Consider the following 19,409-nt stretch of genomic DNA (forward strand, 5'->3'; position numbering starts at 1 on the left):
TCACTCAAGGCTGATGCTCTCCCACTTCAGCCACAGCTCTACTTCCAGCTTTTTGCTGCTTTATGGGAGATAAGAGTCTCATGGTCATTCTTGTCCACCCTGGGCTGGGCTTCAAACCTCAATCCTCAGATCTCAGCCTCCTGAGTAGCTAGGATTACAGGTGTGAGCCACCAGACCTAAGCTGGGCCACCTATCTTGAAGAATCAACTAGGAAGCTAGTGCTTTTCTCCGGTTGCCTGCCTCTTTGTCCTTGGTTATCAGGCCTTTATAGCTACCCTTGGTTTTCCCAACCCCCATCTTCCTATGGAGAGAGACTTGGACAAGCTTCTCCCTCCCTGCTTGCTCTGACTCAGATCTCACAGCTGGAGGCAGAGGATTGGGAGAGCAGAGCCCTTTCCAGCTGAAAGTGATTCCTAAGAGGGGGGCCAAGGAAGGAAGAGATCCTTGTGCCTGTTCCCCACGGCTCCGGCAGGACAGTGTCAAGCGCAGGACCCAGGTGATCTCTAGGTGGGTGCTTCTCTGTATGGACCGCATGGGGGCTGTGTTCGTTCTTTAATACCAGGGCTTATTCAGAGGGCGGTCTGGATTCCCATATCTTATTTCCTGGCAAAGAAGGCGATAATATTGGAAGATTTTCTTTTGTTTTTAATCATGGTTTTATAATTACCTCTCTGTGGGGTGACAGCTGTTAGCATCACCTTGGGTTCTCCTTGACAAGTTTTATATCTGGAAAGTGATCCAGTACCTGGGAGAGGGCTGCAGAGGGCAGGAGCTGTTAACTAAACAATAGCGTTCGAAAGATCACAGGAGTTTGTAAACATAGCCAATCCTGTCCCTTTCCAAAGAGGCGGGGCGGGGGTGGGGTGGGAAAGCGCTAAATAAATAGCTGTGGTCGAGGCAATTTGTTTTCCAGGTTCTATATTTTCTTTTCTGTCTCATCCACTGGCTTTCATTGCTTTGAGGTTCTGGCAGTAAAGTCAGCGCTGTCTTCAGACGAAGGATGCTGTAGCCGTTGTTGCTGGGGTGGGGGATTGTCCCCTGATGTTTTGGGAATATTCTTTTCATCTTTGTCCTTTTTATTTTTATTTGTGGTATGTGTATGTGCTGGTACTAGGGCTTGAACTCTGGCCTGGGTGCTGTGTCTGAGCTTCTTTGCTTGAAGCTAGTGCTTTATCACTTGAGCCACAGCTCTACTTCTGGCTTTTTTTGGTGCTTAATTGGAGATAAGAGTTTCACTGAGTTGGCTTTGAACCTTGATCCTCAGATTTCAGCCTCCTGATTCTAGGCATGAGCCACCAGTACCTAGCTCCTTTTCTCTCCCCTCCCCTCCCCTCCCCTCCCCTCTCCTCTCTTTCCCCTCTTCTGCTCTCTCTCCTCTCTTCCCCTCCCCTCCCCTTCTTCCCTCTCCTCCTTCCTTTCTTTCTTTCTTTGTTTCTTCCTTCCTTCCTTCCTTCCTTTATATATATATATATATATATAGTCATAAAGATACGGTAAAGAGGGGTTACAGTTACATAAGTAGAGTAATAAGTACATTTTCTATTAAGCAGTTATCTCCTCCTTTGATTTTTTCCCCCACCATCACTCCCTCCCCACCTCCCCACCTCCCCCCCACCAACATTGTAAAGTTTGTTTTTAACATAGTGTCCTATATATCTCATTATTACAATGGGTCAACCTGCATCCCCATTTAAGCATTTTGCTAGACCCCTTCTCCTTCCCAAATTACAAAAATGTATATAGAAGATGCAGAACACCGGAATCAAATGCAATGAAAACAGGGGTTATACATGGGGGAAGAAGTTACAAAAGAACCAACCCAGATACTCCTCAGATGAATGGATCAAGAAAATGTGGTATATATACACAATGGAATTCTGTGTCTCCATCAGAAAGAATGACATCGCCCCATTTGTTAGGACATGGAAAGACTTGGAAAAAATTATATTAAGTGAAGTAAGCCAGCCCCAAAGAAACAGGTCCCATGGTTTCCCTTATTTGCAATAACTAGTATATGTCTGAGTCAAGCAGAAAAGGTCAGATAAGTTGATGTTAGGGGAATGAACCCCAAGATAAGTATTCAAATGTTTTTTTTCTTTCATGCAATTGTTTCTAACATATTTACAAGATAATTTCTATGTTGCTTTGTATGTCCCTACCCCATGGTATAACCCCTGCTTTCACTGTATTTGATGTTGGTATAATTTGTGGAGGGGAAGGGCAAAAACAAATCGTTTAATTAGATATACAGGTGGACCCATTGCAACAATGAGATGCACAAGTTGTTATGTCAAAAAACGAACCTTACAACTTTGGTGGGGGTGGGGAGGATTGGGTGGGGGGAGGTGAGGGGAGGATGGGAAGGGATGGGAAGGAGAAACAAAGAGGAGGCAACAATGCTTGATGAGAAATGTATTCATTATCTTGCCCATGTAATTGTAACTCCTCTGTACAGTATTCTCACAATAAATAAATAAATAAATAAATGAAAAATTAAAAAAAAAGAAACAAAAGAATCACATAGTGCATTGTAAGTACATTAAAAAACAATAGCAAGAAAGAAAAAAATCCCTTGTGTCCCTGTCTTGGGGTACATTTCAGTTAACATCATCTCATATAGTCAAATGTACATAGCCTTTGACCTCTGCTTGTGGAAGACATGTACTAGGCATTGCAAACAAGGGAAACCATGGGACCTATGTTTCTTTGGGCCTGGCTTACTTCACCCTTCCTTCCTTCCTTCCTTCCTTCCTTCCTTCCTTCCTTCCTTCCTTCCTTCCTTCCTTCCTTTCTTTCTTTCTTTCTGAGTGGTAGTTTGATATGTGTGTGCGCGTATGTGTCTGCATGTGTGCCTGAGTGGTGGGGAGTAGTAATTATTGTTTTAAAATTCCCTTGGAGTGCGCCGGGCACCGGTGGCTCACGCCTGTAATCCTAGCTACTCAGGAGGCTGAGATCTGAGGATCGCAGTTCAAAGCCAGCCTGGGCAGGAAAGTCCGTGAAACTCCTATCTCCAATAAACCACCAGAAAGAGCTGAGGGACAGTGCTCAGGCCCTGAGTTCAAGCCCCACGACCGACAAAAAAATAAATTTCCTTGGAAACTTTAGTTTCCATATAAGCTAGTTTAAGAGGAGTGGCTACAATTATAGCTGGACTTTGATTAGAGATGAATCATTTCCTATTTATAAATGAAAGAATGAAGATGTTAACACCCCTCTCTTCCCCCAAGCCCTGCACCAAGGGAGGCCTTGTCTGTTTCTAGAGCTGTTCTTCTGAAGTCCCCTGGACTGGACGCGGCTTGTAGCAGGTGTTGGGATGAAAGCTATTCTGTGAGCAGCAGACCTGCTCTGCCACTAGCTGGTGACTTGTCTTTGGAACAACAATTAAAAACAAAAATTTGTTTTTGGTACTGGGGTTTGAATTCAGGGCCTTGTGCTTATGCTCTACCACTTGAGAATTGTTCCTAGTCCTTTCACTTTGTTTTTCAAGTAGGGCCTCATGTTTTTGCCTGGGCTGGCCTGTCTGTGATCCTTCTACCTCTGCTTCCTGAGGTATGAAGCATCATACTCAACTCTGGAGGAACACATTTACCAGCTCTCAATTTCACTTTTTATTCATTTGTAAAATACAGTGAAATAACACTTTGCTTATAATCTTATAGGCTTCCCCCCACACACATAATTTAATGAGACCATGTGGAAACAATATTTTCTTTAAAAAGTGCAGTTTTACAAACAAAAGGTATAATAATTATTAGCTTTCACCTCATTCCAGTGCTCCTGTCAAACCTGCTGTTTAGAAACCAAAGTAATTGCTGACCATCCATTGGACTGACAAGCTATCCGAGGCTCCGAGGGGGATAAATGAGATTCAAAAGCTCAGTTGGTTTTTTCCATTTGATATATTTACCACATGGACTTGCGATTGCAAGCTAAATATATTAACATCTTTTTTGCTTTGAAATACTTGGAATCCTTCAAAGAAGGATGCCAATTCTTGCTGAGTTTGGCAGTGGTTCCTAACTTTCTCCAGGTGTAAACAGGCAACTCTGGAAGAGGGGGTAGTATTGAGTCCTTAATTAGAACCCTAATGTAAAGAGATAGGTAGAGGTAAACATTTAAAAAAAAAAAAAACAGAAGTCTGGGTGCCCTTCACTTATGCCTGTAATCCTAGATACTCAGGAGGCTGAGATCTGAGGATCACGGTTTGAAGCCAGCCCAGGTAGGAAAGTAGCCAGCCCAGGTAGGAAAGTAGCCAGCCCAGGTAGGAAAGTCCTTGAGACTTTTATTTCCAATTAACCACTAGAAAAACAGAAGTGGTGCAAAGTGGTTGAGTGTTAGCCTTGAGCACAAAAGCTCAGGGACAGCACTCAGGCCTTCAGTTCAAGCCCCACGACTGACAAATAAACAAACAAAAAGCCAGTGAATTTGTGAGTTCAGTTTCCTCCAAGATGGCTCAAAAGGGCTCACACCTGTAATCCTAGTTATTTAGGAGGCTGAGTCTGAGGATCGTATTTCAACTAGCCTGGGCAGGAAAGTCTGTGAGACTCTTATCTCCAATTAAATACCAAAAAAGCCAGAAGTGCTGTGGTAGAATTCTAGCTTTGAGTGAAAAAGCTATGACCAGGCCCTGAGCTTAAGCCCTAGTACTAGCACAACTCTCTCTTCTCTCTCTCTCTCTCTCTCTCTCTCTCTCTCTCTCTCTCTCTCTCTCTCTCTCACTCACACACACACACACACACACACACACACACACACGCACACACAGATGGTCAATTGAAATTGTGAATTCGCTTTGGCAAAGAAGGCTCAAAAGGGCTATATAGAAAGGCTGGGTGCACCCTTGTATGGCAGGGGGCAGGAGGAGTTGGGCTGGCATTAGGACTGCTGATTTACAAAAGACGGTCCAGAGAAGCTAGGTCACAGAGGATTGTGCAGGTGTCAGGACAGAGGTTCCAAGTGACAGAAGGAGCATTAGCATGAGCTGCCTCTTTCCAGATCTCTCTTCCTTCAACTTTCCTCCTGTCTTAGGTCTTTCCCTTCCATGGAGGCTTACCAGGTATGGCAGAGCATTAAATGAGCCCTGCCAGGGCTCTCACTTGAGCCATCCCAGATGCTGCTTGTCCCAAGGGTGTCTGGGATGCCAGCACTCAGAACCCAGGTGGCCCGATCAGTGGAAGGCTACACTCATCTGAGCAGGGTACACAGGTGATCAGCGATGTGACTTTCTGATGGCCATGAGTGTAATCAAGCCGACAGTCCAAGACCCTCCATAAAATTGAATTAGAGAGCTGAGTGAATTAACTGTTTGCTCCTTTTCCTGTGCAATGCATCTTTAATTATATTTCATAAAACCGTCTGCATGGATTGATGGAACTTTATTTAAACTTCAGGTAGGTACAGGGAGTAAACGATAGCACAGTATAACATGTTCTAGGATAGGCTCAGAGCACATTTATTTTATGACAGTTCAACAGCATCTTTGATGTGAGGCTATTTAAAAATATATTACCTTTGCAAAAATTTCCTTTGAAAGATAGAGTGGGTACTTGGCAGCTTGTAAACAGATGACCAGATGATCAATTGACAAACAAGCCAACACATATAATTTATTGAACCCCTCTCCCCTGACACATGCAAAACATTGGTTTATTTTAGCAATAGAATACCGTTCTCGAAATCCCTTGTACTTCACACTGTAGGATTTATCAAGCAAGCCTTGCCAAATATAAGCTCTTCACAATAAAAGGAAAGTCTCTCTGGTCTGTCTGCTCTTCATTTTCTATCAACACGGATTATTTTAGGTTCAGGTCTTGTGTGGCAAGGAAAACACATGCTGCTTAGAGTAAACAATGGTGCAGCTCCAAGCAGAGAGATGTTATATGGCGTCACGAGGATTGTATTTATACTTGCAAAAAGCTGTAACTCATCTGCCAGAATACTATATTTGCTTTTCTGTTCCTCCATGAATCCTTTTGCTGGCATCAGAAAATGGTGTTTTTCCCTTGGGGCAGATCTGTTTGCTGTGTTTCTAATGTGTTGGAGAAAGGCTAGAGTAGCACCTCCCCACCACAGCTCTCCTGTCCCCTTCAGAATGGAGGATGATGGCTATGTGCTTCCCAAGAGGAGTTGGCTCAATAAGAATCTGGGTGGTATTCACCCCCTAAATTGATTTGTGGGGAGATCTTCCTTATCTTTATACCCAGCATACCTTTGCTGGTTTCTACTTCAATGAAGAAAAAGCATACTCATGAATCTTAATAGAGTCCATTGGCGCCCCCCCCCCCCCCACACCCCTACTTCATTCTTCTTTTGTTCAAAGGAAGTGGTTTTAACTCAGCAAGAGTAGTTTTCTTAGCCGGGCGCTGGTGGCTCACGCCTGTAATCCTAGCTACTCAGGAGGCTGAGATCTGAGGATCGCGGTTCAAAGCCAGCCCGGGCAAGAAAGACCATGAGACTCCTATCTCCAATAAACCACCAGAAAACCGGAAGTGGCGCTGTAGCTCAAGTGGTAGAGCGCTCGCCTTGAGCTGAAGAGCTGAGGGACAGCGCCCAGGCCCAGAGTTCAAGCCCCACGACCGACAAAAAAAAAAAAAAAAAAAAAAAAAGAGTAGTTTTCTTTGCAGGAGGGGGAAAGGGAGAGCAAGAAAGATCCTGGATGGATGTCATGGTTCATGCGTATCATCCCAGCTACTGGGAAGGTGGAGCTTGGGAGAATCACTGTTCAAGGCTAGCCTGGGCAAGAAGTTCATGAGGCCCCCTTCTCAATCAATAAACTGGCATGAGCCTGCGATCTTAGCTATATTAGAGGCTGCAGGTAGAAGAATCTTGGTCTCAGGTCAGCTCCAGGCAAAAACTCAAGATTCTATCCAAAAAATAACTAAAGCCAAAAAGGGCTGGTGGTATGCCTCAGGTGGTAGAGTTCCTACCTTGAACTCAAGGCCTTGAGTTCAAACTCTAGTGACTTCCCTCCCCTTCAAAATAGAGTGGCCCATTTGAGAAGCTGTGAAATTGAACTTGCCCTCTGTGGTCATCATTTCTGCCCTCTGAGGGAGAACCATAGACTTGGTCCATAGGAGTGACCCAATTGGGTGGACACCATAATACTACCTGTAGCTTAAGTTAGGTGAAGTTTGGTGGCCAATACAGCTGCAGCATGGACTCATTTGCTCCTGTGTCACCTTAACACTGCTTCACCTTTGACCTTTATTATTCCCCAGCTCTTTGGGCTTAGCAACCCTTCCCTATCTGCTCCGGGAAAAGCTGACTTGGAATTCCCACTGCCTATGGGCCACTGGGCAGCTCATTGTCTCTCTGGTCCTGCCAGCAGCTGGGGCCTGTCATTACATCATAAGGAGGGATGTATGGCAGGAACTCAGAACTGTCTTGGCATGGGAAGGTGTTTAGTTAGTGGAAAAGTCCTCCAGAAGGAGAAGGAGGAGTCCCAGATGCTCACTGGCTCATGGCAGGAACTGGAAGCGGCTGTCCGTCTTCTCTGTGCCCACAGCCTGGCAGGTTGAGCCGTTGCCGCTGCTTACCAGCCAGGCTTGCGGGGGAGGGGCTGCTCTAGTCACAGAGGGCTTCTTGCCAGGCACATTCATGGAGAGTGGTAGAAGTAATTCATTCTAGACTCTTCCTAGGGAGTTCTGTATAATGCTGATCCATCTATGGTGGAGCAGGATACCAGTTGCTCGCTTTTAGCTCTTAACACAAATGAACTCAACTCCTCTCCCCTCCCCCCGCCTGCCCTCAGGCTGATCCGGCTAACCTTCAGGTTCTGGGACCAGAAACAGACTTTTTATATTGCCCCTGATTATACCCTATTTGCACCCCAGTCTCTCATTCACTGTGTAACGAGCTGTGCAGTCCTTGCGGGGGGGGGGGGGGGGGGCGGGGGAGGGGTTCCTGCCTCACAGCGCCAGACCTCCACATGGAGGGCCCTAGCATGGGGCAAGGGCCACGTTCTGACCAATGCTGTCCGAAGCCGGTTCTCGCAAACCACTCATGTTTGCCTGCACGAACTCAGCTGGGCCCAGCTCGCCCAGGCCTGCTGGCTTGCTTCCATGCTGCCTGCCCAACTGTTTAGGAACGGTGCCCAGCTCTACAGCAGCAAGTTTCGGGCATCACGTCACTTGCCTCAGCCCAGATAGTTCTCAGCGTCTACCCAGCTAAGTAAGGTACTGCTCATACCAGAATCACAGGCTGTTGGCCGGAGCACTATTCTAAGATTAATGTAGTGACACTCGCAAACAGGAGCCAGTGGCTGAGTGTGTAGACATTTCCCAATGGCGGGGTGAATGTGTCCTCTGGGTCATGTAGTCATCTGTTCTTCGGGTGTCCTATCTCATTTTAACAAGTAGACAAAGTCAGATGAGATTCATTTACTCAGAGCCAACAGCTGTGCCCTGGGGGAGCCTGCTGGAGGCCTTAGGACCCAGTGTGATCTGTTCTTGAGCACATGCTCTCTTTCACCAAGAAAGGATTAGAAGTCTATAATTTTCTCAAACTTAAAAAAACACACACACACACAAAACCAGCCTTGCCACCGATCTGGAAGATTGCCTCTCAGCTGTACCCGTGGGCGAGAATTCTTGTCTTTTGACAACTCATTGAGCTGGCATTGAATCACCCGATTGCTGTAAATTCTTTTCTAAACAGAAAGTACTCTGATGGAAAAATCCCAAGATCCTTAGCAAATGTCTTGCTCCTTGGCAGGAGCAGTTTTTTGGGTACGAATGGCCATTCTTTGCTTTCATTTTAGTAGAAATGCAAGTAGCTCCAGCTAGAAGTAACACAGATGATCTGGGAAGAGACTTAGGCCATCAAACCTGGAGCTGGGTGAAGAAGGCATGCCAGCCTACCCACCCCATCCTGTAGGCTCCAATGCCCACTGGGTGCAGAGAACAGGGCTGCTTTGTTTGAGAGGTTTTAGCCTGGCTGTGCTCACTCAGATCAAGACACAGACCTGTGGGTGTGGAGAGGGCTTAAGCTAAGGGTAGCTGAGGTGTGGCTGGGAGCAGCAGGCTTTGCCTTTGTAGCATTTGGTATTGAGCTGAGGTGGTGGGAGGTGGGGCTGTGTTTTCTAATCCTTCTCAGTCTTCTGAGTGTGGGAGCAATTAGCTTCCAAACAAAGCTGGTAATGGGGATTTCAATGCTACGTCATCTCCTAGCCTGAGAAATCAAAGCCTTCCCACTCCGTGTATGCCTACCTTAGCTGTAAGGGGTGTGCACGATCAAGGACAATGACATAAAATGAAAAGATCTAGTCTAGGGCCATCCCCATCCATACCGATTTCCCGCTCGGTTCTCTTATCTGTATGAACTACAGCGAGTCACTTGGGGAGAGGGCTCTCTACCCTCCCACTTCTGTTCTTCTTGTCTGTGGAACTCGAGAACACTTTTGGATTCATTCATTCTTGTGAGGATGAAATGATATCATTGTTACCATGTAAAACAGGAGGCTCTTTAAGCATGTAAGAAATATATTTACTCCCTCCCCCCTAATTAAGGCCAGTAAAGCTGGGTGCCAGTGGCTCACACCTGTAATCCTAGCTACTCAGGAGGCTGAGATATGATGATCACAGTTTGAAGCCAGTCTGGGCAGGAAAGTCCATGGGATTTCTCATGTCCAATTAACTACCCCTACCCCCCACCAGAACTGGAGAGGTGGCTCAAGCTTAGGGACAGTGCCCAGGCCCTGAGTTCAAGCCCCAGTACTGGTACCACCACCACCACCACCATCACTACCAAAAGGCCAGCACTTGGAGAGAAGGTTATAGAGTACCATTGTGAGATCTAAGGTTTTGATTGACCTTTGAACTCCAAGGCAAAGTAGGATCTGGGACTGAAAAGAGTGATGGTTTAAAATTTGAGCAGTGCATCTTCCAGACTTTTCTAGAATTGAGGTTGGTTGGCCCACCATCTTTTGGGTGACACTGTTAACTTGTGTCTCCTCAGGTGACTGGCATCAGGGTGACCCCGCTGGTCAGTCTGTCACAGCGTCTCCTGCCGGAGCCTCGCCTCGCTGGCATTTGTCCTGGGTGCGGCTGACTCGGGCCTCTGGCTGCAGCCCCTGGCCCAGCACGTAGAGCTCTGGGGGAGATGCCCGCCTGGTACCACCACCCTGCTGCTCTGGGGCCCAGGGACTGCTGCTCCAAGGTGTAGTGTCTTGCTTGGAGCTCTCCACACTGCCACCACTGCCAAGAACAAGGACAAGGACAGGTCATGCAGCAGGTCTCTGCTCTTCCTTCCCCTTCCTTCCCCAGCCCCTCCCGGTTCCCTACTCTGCTCTGTTTGCCCTGCCCCACCCCTCTCCCACAGCCAGGCCCGGCCACTTACCCTTGGCACCAGGCCTCTGTCCTCTCTTATCAGGCTTGCCAGGCTGGGCTGTGCTGGCTCTGCCCCTGCCTGCCTGCTGTGGCCGGGCTGTGGGAAGCAGCTCCCAGGCCTTCTGCTGGCAGATTGAGTCCTGCCCAGTTCCCTATCCCAGGTTCCGGCTGCTCTGGACAAAGCAACGACTTCTGAGCTCTGGGAGCTGGGCCTTTATTGTATTTTTGTTTTGAAAGTACTTCTTGCTGAGGAAAGGGTGCAGCTTGGCTAGTTTAATTAAAAGCAAACAAGAAGGGGGGGGGGGAGTGGGAGTAAACGAGGGAGGGGCCAACAGTGTTCCACAGGAATGTCCTCATTATCTTGTTTATGTAACTGTAACCCCTCTGCACATTACCTTTACAATAATAATAAAGATCAGTACAGCAAAAAACAACAAACCAAAACGAAAAACCCCAAAGCCCCACAACAAACCAAAGAAGACCTGCTTTGCACATCGGCCACCCTTTTCCTGAGTGGAATGAGGCAGGACCTGTTTGGCTCAGCCTCGCCCAGCAGTTGCTAGAACAGAACTTCCTAGCTACTGAGGATAACACAGCTAAGGGGGGCTGTGCATACAGAGGAGACCTCTCCCCAGGTAATCCCCAGTCTGACTAGACATACTTCAGAAAAGCAGGGCAGAGGGTATCCTGGGCCACAGAGCAGCTCTGCATGGAAGGCACCAGCTCCAAAAACCATACTGGTTCCCAGGCTGGCCTTGGGAGTCCTGGTAGAGGTTGGATTCGGGCTGCCTGAGTTAAGTCCTGGCTCTTTCCTTACCAGTTGTAAGCCTGGCAACATGTTAATTAATCTCTCCAGGCCTTTGGTTTACTTCTTGCTAAACGGAAAGCCCTAATAACACCTATCTCATCCGGCATCAAAGACAACAATGCAAGAGGAAACAAAGTTCTTTTATCTTATGCCTGTTTGAGTCCTGAGGCTTGAACTCAGGGCCTGAGCATTCTCCTTTAGGCTGGTGGTTTTCTACCACTTGAGCCACAGTTCCACTTCCAGCTTTTTAAAAATTGTTATTATAAAGGTGATGTACAGAGGGGTTGCAGTTATAGAAGTCATATAATCAATGCATTTATTGTGGACAATGTCAGCCCTTCCCTTGCTTTCTCCCAATTTTCTACCTCCCATTCCCACCCACTAGTTGTATAGTTTACGTTCAACATAGCGTCCAGTGGGTACCACTGCTGCATTTGCTTCCAGCTTTTTGATAGTTAATTGGCGATAAGAGTCTCACAGGCTTTTCAGACCAGTCTGGCTTTGGACCTTAATCCTCAAATTTCAGCCTTCCGAGCAGCTAGCATTACAGGTGTGAGCCACTGGTGCTGGGAAAAAAGGCTTAGTATATAACCAGCACATACATGCTCTTTGAATTAGTAGCTGTCACTATAATGCTGTTTTGTACAGCTGATAGATAGGAAATCACTCCTGGAAAGGAGTCTAGGGGTCACTATTACAGGTGGGCACCAGGGCACAGAGAGCTTGGGCCTTGGTAATTATTTTGGGTCCATTACCTCAAGAGCAGGACTCATAGCCATGCATCCCTGCATAAAATTCTTGCAGTGCACTCTGGCTCAGCTCTGTGCATGGGGCAACCAGTCAGTGAAGGACAAATCTGTGCTTGATCTGCCCAAGATCAAGCTGGTAGAGGTGGGGTAGGGCAGGGCAAGGTGGCCACCCATGGTTTCTAGGCAACAAGGAACCCACGGCCATGTGTCTTAGAGCCAGTTTCTTCTGTGTTGGTCTCTCACAGGTCTCTGCATGTATTCAGGTTCTGATGTGATTTGTGGGCCACAGTTTCCACCTTCCTTCATTCTTTTCTCCTAGCCCTTAGGGAGCCAGAAGTCACATGCAAAGATGCCCTTGCTCTATGGCCCAGCCTTTGTTGCTCTGACAGGAAGGGAAAGGGGCACACCTCCAGGAGGGCTGTGTCATACCACTCCATGGCGGCTCCCATGATGGCTCAACAATTTGGTCTAGAGCGTTCTCCACCCAAACCAGATCTCACTTGTACATGATGGTCAGGCTAGGAGTCTGATTTTCTGTTTTCACCCAGTGATTAGGGTTCCCCTCTTCCCAGAGCTGCTAGAGGTGCAGACTACCCACCTGCCCTGACCACCTGAGCTGGTTGGTGAGGTGAGCTGGCAGGGGCTGCAATGAGTCCTTCCTCTGCCAGATCCGAACAGGTGAAGATGAAGAACACTGCATTTAGAGGAAACTCTTGAGTGCACACACTAGAATCTGGCACCCCATAGGGTTTTCAGCACACTCCTAGCAGTCAGAGCACAGAAACTGAGCTTCCTGATGAAGCTTCCAGGGGCTGTTCCTTATCCCCAGATCCCTAAGACCTGGAGGATATAACCATCGGATGATTTTTGTTTTTTAAAGGGGCTCATGCCTAGCGTGGGGTGGCAGGAAGGGAGTCAAAGCCAAGTTCAGGGCAGTTGACCTAGTAATGCTGCCACTCTGTAAGACACAGCAGACCTGGCTGTGTCCTAGCAGCTCCCCTGTGAGGGTCAGCTGGCACTGAGCATCCTCGGACTCTCTGCTCTAGCTTGTTGCATAATCTTGCAGAAATCATGCCCAGGTCCCAGTTGCTGCTTCGCTATAGGCAGTATAGCAGAAAATGGTGTTTACCTTCCACAAAGAGACAAAAGTTCAGAGCTATTACAGCTGGGATGCTTCTTTTTCAGACACTAAATTCTTATTTTGGGGGTGGTGGTGGGGAGAGATGAGCATTTTCCCATCAGGCACTTGAAGTTTGGAATGGCTTAGAGGTGTGGTCATACTGAGAGGCAGGAAAATGTGTACAAGTTATATGGTGACCTTCTACCCAACCTTGACCAGACTTTTCTCAAGCTACGAGTTCTTCTCACCACATATTGAAATTTAGGATATAAAACAACCTTTTAGGCTGCTCTGTTCCAAGGAGAAGCTTGAGAACAGGGCTTTATTTTCTTCTTGAACAATTTTTATGTTCTTGAGCAATTTTATAGCTCCTGCTGTTTAAAATGTTAGTGTTTTTAATTAATGCCATTTTATTGTCCCTGTTCTCTCAAGCTCTTCTCCTGAAGGGCACAGTTTTAGAAATCTAATAACGGAATAAGTAGCTGGTGTGAAGAATAATGCATTAACATTTATAGAGGTTCTTAGATGAAAGCCACTGTGCTGTAGGAAGCTCATTTTAGATGTAAAAAAAAAAGAGCAACATTACATTAAGATTCTTACAGAAAATAATCAATATTTCATTTCTTTCAAGTGGCCGGGGAAGTTTATATAACTATTATAATGCATAACTTTCCTGAGATAATATCTTTATTTAAAATTGACTACCGGGTACTTTGTAAAAAAAAAAAAAGACCATTTATGTTGGGACAGACTGTGAAATCTGTGATGCATATCACTTGGGCAGAAATTAACTGCTGGTTTACACAACTGTGGGCAAGGCAGATGCTGGTCCAGCTTTGTCTTATCTGGCGTCAGGATGCATTGTATTAATAAGAGTTTTCTAATTGACATCTTCCCCATGGATTCTGCAAAATTATCAACCAAGTATATGCGTCCTTTCAACACTCATGCAATAGCCGTACTGACTTTATTCCCTGACATATGTGCCTAGATCTGTCTTCAGGCTGTGTCAGTGGCACACAAACCACTTGCCCTCCTGAGAAAAGTGCACTAGAAATTCAGTCTGCACAGGCCAGGTAGGGAAGCCCTTTGGCTTGATCCTGGGGCTCAGCGTTCATGAATGCTGTTTATCTAAAGCCTCCCAAGGTGGTGGAGCGGAGCCAGGTCCTTGGGTCTAGGGGAAGTCAGACATTTTAGTTGCATACTTCCAGGATGAGCCAATCACAAAGTGAGGTCTACAGACTCCTGGGTATACCAGAGATACTTCCAGGGGGCTCAGCAGGTTCAAATTATTTCCTAATTTGAAAATGTTATCTGCCCTTTGCTCTCATTCTCTTGGGAATGTGGGGTAAGGATATTTCTGGAATCTACCAGACTTGCAGAAGCAGTTCTGAGAATTCCTCTATCTTCCTACTAAACAAGACATTAATGAGATTTGCAAAAATGTAAGACAGTGTTATTCTTTTCACTAGTTTTTTTAAAGAAAATATACTTTATTATTATTATTATTATTATTATCATTATTATTTCTTTTTTGCCAGGCATGAGTGGCTCCCATCTGTAATCCTAACTACTCAGAAGGCTGAGGATTGTGGTTCAAACCCAGCCTGGGCAGACGAAGTGGAAAGACTTTTATCTCTAATTAAGCAGTAAAAAGGCAGAAGTGGAGCCGTGGCTCAAGTGGCAGAGTGCTAAGCCTTGAGCACAAAAGCCTAGGACCAGTGCCCAGGTCCTGAATTCAAACCCCAGGAAAACGCGTGTGTGCATGTACGCGTGCTCGAGCACACACACACATACACACACACACACACACACACACACACACACACACACACACACACACACACACACACACACACACACACACACACTCTTTGGCCAGGAATAGTGGGGCATACCTATATTCTTTTTATAGGAATATATTGTTTGTTAACATAGAATGGGGTTATTCTTTTAAAAATATAACAAATATGTCTCAGCTCTCAGTTTTAACTTTTAACACAGTAAAAGTGAGTAGATATAACTTTGGGGTCCTCAGTGAACTTTAGAAGTTGAGAAGGATCCTGGGACCATGGAGAGAACCTCTTAGAGAGTGAGAGACACCAGAATCTGCCTTCTGGGTCTAGACCCGTATGCAGGGAGTGGGCCACCAGTTTCCCCATCTGTCAGAGAAGTGGAACTCAGCTGCTATATGTCAGATGAAAACACTCATTCACGGTCAAGGGGAGACCAGACTCCAGTCTAGAGCATAGTTTGAAAACTTCCTCCAAGTTAGGGAATGGTGGTAGCTGGGGACACTCCTTACCTGCTGTGGCCAGGCTGAGATTCCCAAGAACCAGGCAGCAAAAGAGGGGCTCCGGGGTGGCGGTGGGGAGCTGTCCTTCTGACAAAAGGCAAAGGGTTGGTGGCACTCAGAACCGTCCTCTTCTGCAAATCTGCCCTTGGCCGTGGCCCTGAGCTCCTCCTCCAGCATCCCGCAGGGATCCCAAGAGGGACCCCAGGCTCTGGTAGTGGGGCCAATGGGTGGGCTGCTGAGGATGATGATTTTGCTTCAAAGAGAGAGGAGGTGGCTGAGCAGAATATGGAACCTGTGTTCTCAGATGCTTTGGCAGTGGTGGCTTCACTCTCTTCAGAGTCCCTTGTGTCCTTGTGCCCCTGTGAGGGGGACACTGGTGGGGATGGGAAGGTGTTGGGGAAAGGGGAGAGATGGACAAGAGGGCTGGAGACCTTGGGCTGAGCAGGTGGGCTCCCTGGGGGTGGGCTGGGCAGCTTGTGCTGGGGTGGTGGGGAAGTTTGTTTCTTTGGGGTTGGTGGGCTTAGCGTCCTGGGGCTCATGGATGGGCTGGGGGCTCCAGGGCTGAGTGGTGGGCTGGGAGAGCTGAAGATGGAGGGGAGGCTGGGCTGGGCAGGTCTTTGAGCTGCAGGCATGCTTCGCTGCTTCTTGTCTGCTTGGGGTAGCCCATGGGTCCTTGTGGGAGAGGCCTTTCTGACGATGTGGGGGCTGCTCCTGGAGGCCTCAGGAGAATGTGGTCCTTGTGTGGGCCTGGCCAGGCTGGGCTCCATAGTCCTGCTTTGCCCGGACACGGGGTTGGTGTGGTGCCAGGGTGGTGCCTTACGGTGGTGCTTGGAGATGCTTGCAACCTCTGTTTGTGTCTGACTCTGGGCCCCGGCCTCCACAGGGGGGTCTGGGCTGGCTGCTGGTGGGTGGCTCAGATCCGAGGTGGGCTTCCTGGGATTGCTGCCACTTCTGCTGCTTGCTGGTCCTGTGCCACGCAACTTTGGGGAGCTGGCAGTGCCCTTACTGGGTAGCAAGTCAAGGAGGCCCATGGAGACTCTCAGCTTTGTGGAAGGCCATATTCTGGGAGGGCCTTCCTCTCCTTGCCCGGGGGCTGGGGTCTCTTCAAGAGAGTGCCCTGCCATCTCGCTGCCATCTGGGGGCTCCAGAGAAGCGAATGAATTGTCCATGAGGACTTCCAGAGGTGGCGGAGGGAGATCCTCGGGGTCCCCTCCGGTCTCACAGTCAATCTCCTCACTTTGGTACACTTCTGTTGTAGGTAGAGGGGGGAAGATAGGTGCTAAAGGCCTCCAGCCTGTACCCACCTTGAAACAGTCTCTTTGCACTGTGGGGGAAATTTGGGGCTTAGGATACAAAGGGGCAAGCCCTCTGTATATCGGAAATCTGGGGGGCATGGTGGGAATCCCCCACTTCTTCAGGCAGGGACTTGACCCTGAGTTTTTGGGGTTCCCCAGCATCCTTAGATTCTCAGAAGGACTGAAAGTTTCAATGAGTTTCTTGACGGATGCTCTGCTAGGACAGTCCCCTCTGGCCCTGTCCGTGGTCCTGGCAGTGACACCAGCCTCACCCGAGGGGGTGGCATTTGGCAGCATCTCAGCGTTCCCGGGCCAGGGCTGTTCCCTCTCAGGGTGGGGACTGCGTTTCTGTGGGAGACTCTTGTCCTGACTGGGCAGGATGCTGAAGTTTCTGGTGAGGGAGGCCTTGAGCCTGCTGATGGTGCCGCTGGGGCTCGCTCTGTGGCTGTGGCGGGTACCGAGCATCACCGCTCTGCGCTGTGGAAGCGGCTCTTGGCTCTGTCCCTTCTGGGTGACACCCAGGGCATAAAACATCTCCAGCCTCTGACTGAGGTCTCTCTGGACCTTCCGTAGCTCCTGGAGTGTGGGGTCCTCCACGTGGCTCTTCAAACAGCCCTCTGACTGAGACCTCCTCTGCCTCTCAGGGCTCTTCCTGCTGCCACTGACAGTGCTAGGCCTCGGTGGGACCAGGATCCTACCATCTTCCTCCTCCTCAGCCCAGTCTTGGTGGCCAGAAGCTACAGGAACAAACTTGATCTTTTCACTGATGGCTTCTTTCATCTTCAGAATCATTTCCCGGGCCTGGGGGCTCTTAAGTTTCTGGGCGTGTGGCTGAAATAGGCTCTCCCGGTCAGGAGGAGAAGACCGGGGTCTGGAGGAATGCGGAGGGCTTTCCTGGCCTGGGCATGGACGTGTGCAGCTATCGTCATCTTCTTCCTCAGAGCTGCTGTCCTGACCTTCACTGAGGGATGGAGCGGCTACCAACCTGGAGCTTGGAGGTAGATGTGCTTCCACAGGGACCCCACTCTCCAGGGAGACCCACGCCATGCTCTTACCTGCCTCCGAAGACCTGGGGGTGGCAGTTTCTGAGCCTGGGCTGGAAGGGCCTGATGTCCTTGCTTCACTCTGAGCTGCAGGATGAACCTTAGCCATAGCTGGTCTGGACAGTGGGCAGTCCTGGGGTCTGTCTGATCCCATCCAGAATGGACTTGGCGGCCAGCCATGTCCTGACAGTCTGGCCTCCACTTGTGGAGACATCCCCGGCTTCCATTCCGTGGGATCGGATGCAAAGTCCCAGCTACCTTGTTTGCCCAGCTTGTCTGCAGACTGCACGGACTCATTGTCAGCACCAATGCCACTGTCCTCAGAGCACAGGGGTGGACCCTGCAGCCCAGGGTCCCTATGGCCACTCGCTAGGCTCTCTAGTTGCCCTAGAGATCTCAGGAGGTGTTCTTCCACACCCCTTTTTGTGCTCAGCTTAGTCTCCAGGTGGCTGGCTGTGGAGTGGAGGTAGTTGCTGGAACCTTCCAGGAAGCTGCCGGTGAGGGAGGCCACCGTGCCATGGAGTACCTGTAGCTGGCTGACCGTGTACTGTAACAGCTGCTGCAAGAGGTCCGGCTGCTCTGAGACCTCTCCTTTTTTCAATGGCCAAGCCAGATCCTCCCTCACGTCCCGGAGTAGCTCCTCCCCATCCTTAGAGATCTCTCCCAACAGCTGGCTGACCTCCTCGCAGCACAGCAGCAGGAAGCCAAGCATGGGCTGCAGCAGCTCCCGGGTCTGGCTGGCCTGATGCATGAGGCGCAGTATTGCTTCGTACCGGGAGAGGCTGGAGTACAGGTAGGCGTAGGCATGCTGGTGGGCCTTTACAAGGGGCTCAGGGAAGTCCACTTTGGCCTCTGACTCTGGGATAGCTTGGCAACCATGGCTCTGTGTGCCTGACTGGTATGATGGCTTTGAGGTAGCCTGAGCAGTGCTTTCTTCATTCCCTTCCCCAAGAAAGGCAGTCCCTCGTGTCCCATGGGAGCTTTCCACCTTGCCTGGAATGTCCTTAGCCATATGGCTTTGTGCTTTGTTCAGCCTGGATGGGGAGGTCTGGCTTTTGGGGCTCAGCCCCTCCCTCTTTCCCATACGCTGACAAAGACCATCAGTCACCGTTTGAGACCTCTTAGCCCTTGATGGCCCCTCTGTCCACCTCCGTCCCTGGGGCAAGCTCCCTCCAGGGTCATAGCAGGTGGAACTTTTAACTAACAGGGGGATGGAACCACTTCCATGGTTCCCCCGACATCCTGGCAAAATTGCTTTGGGCTTTTTCAGAAACTGAATGCCACTCTTTGCCACGCTGTTTACAATGTCGCTGTGGGAAGGTGTGCACCCCATGGTTTTAGCTAGTAGTCACCTCCCACCAATAACTTTCATGATTGCCAGGGTCATCTTGGAAATGGAAGCAAAAGGCAGTCTTACTAGTCCATCCTCGTAAGTCCAGATTGGAGTCCTTTGAAGTCCATGATGGAAGATGGGAAACTATGAGTCTGCTTCCTTTACTTCTGTGGCCCACGGTGAAGAGGGAAGTTGAATCAGCTGTCCAGTTGTCCTAAGTTTTGAACCCTCTGCTGGTAGTGAGCCGCGGGACAATTCTAAAGGAGCTGTGTTGAGGATTATGGGCCGGTGTTTTGCTCCTGTCCTGACAGATGTGGATGGCAAGTGGAGCTTTAAGCCTATTAGGTTAATCACACCCTAGCCAGTCAGCACTCAGTGTGTTCGAATATAGAACTTCTCAGCATTTGCTATCTTGGGAAGCGGATTATTTTTGCACGTGC

General features: G+C 48.7%; 1 protein-coding gene across 2 annotated transcripts; it reads right to left on the minus strand.

The window, feature by feature from the left end:
• Positions 1-9,480: 9,480 nt before the first annotated feature.
• On the minus strand, positions 9,481-19,043 carry Pcare (photoreceptor cilium actin regulator). 2 transcript variants are annotated; one of them, XM_070024995.1, is made up of 2 exons: positions 15,308-19,043; positions 9,481-10,193 (listed from the first exon to the last, which is right to left on the minus strand). In XM_070024995.1, exons 1-2 carry the CDS (start codon positions 18,967-18,969, stop codon positions 9,983-9,985), a joined length of 3,873 nt encoding a protein of 1,290 aa, XP_069881096.1. In that variant the 5' UTR covers positions 18,970-19,043; the 3' UTR covers positions 9,481-9,982. The 2 variants fall into 2 exon arrangements, 1 of the variants encoding a protein (XP_069881096.1); XR_011372463.1 differs by lacking the exon at positions 15,308-19,043 and adding an exon at positions 10,336-10,537 and having other exon boundaries at positions 10,109-10,193.
• Positions 19,044-19,409: the final 366 nt, after the last annotated feature.

Source organism: Dipodomys merriami, unplaced genomic scaffold, assembly GCF_024711535.1.
Source record: "Dipodomys merriami isolate MVZ:Mamm:240054 unplaced genomic scaffold, mDipMer1.0.p SCAF_17, whole genome shotgun sequence".
NCBI lineage: Eukaryota > Metazoa > Chordata > Mammalia > Rodentia > Heteromyidae > Dipodomys > Dipodomys merriami.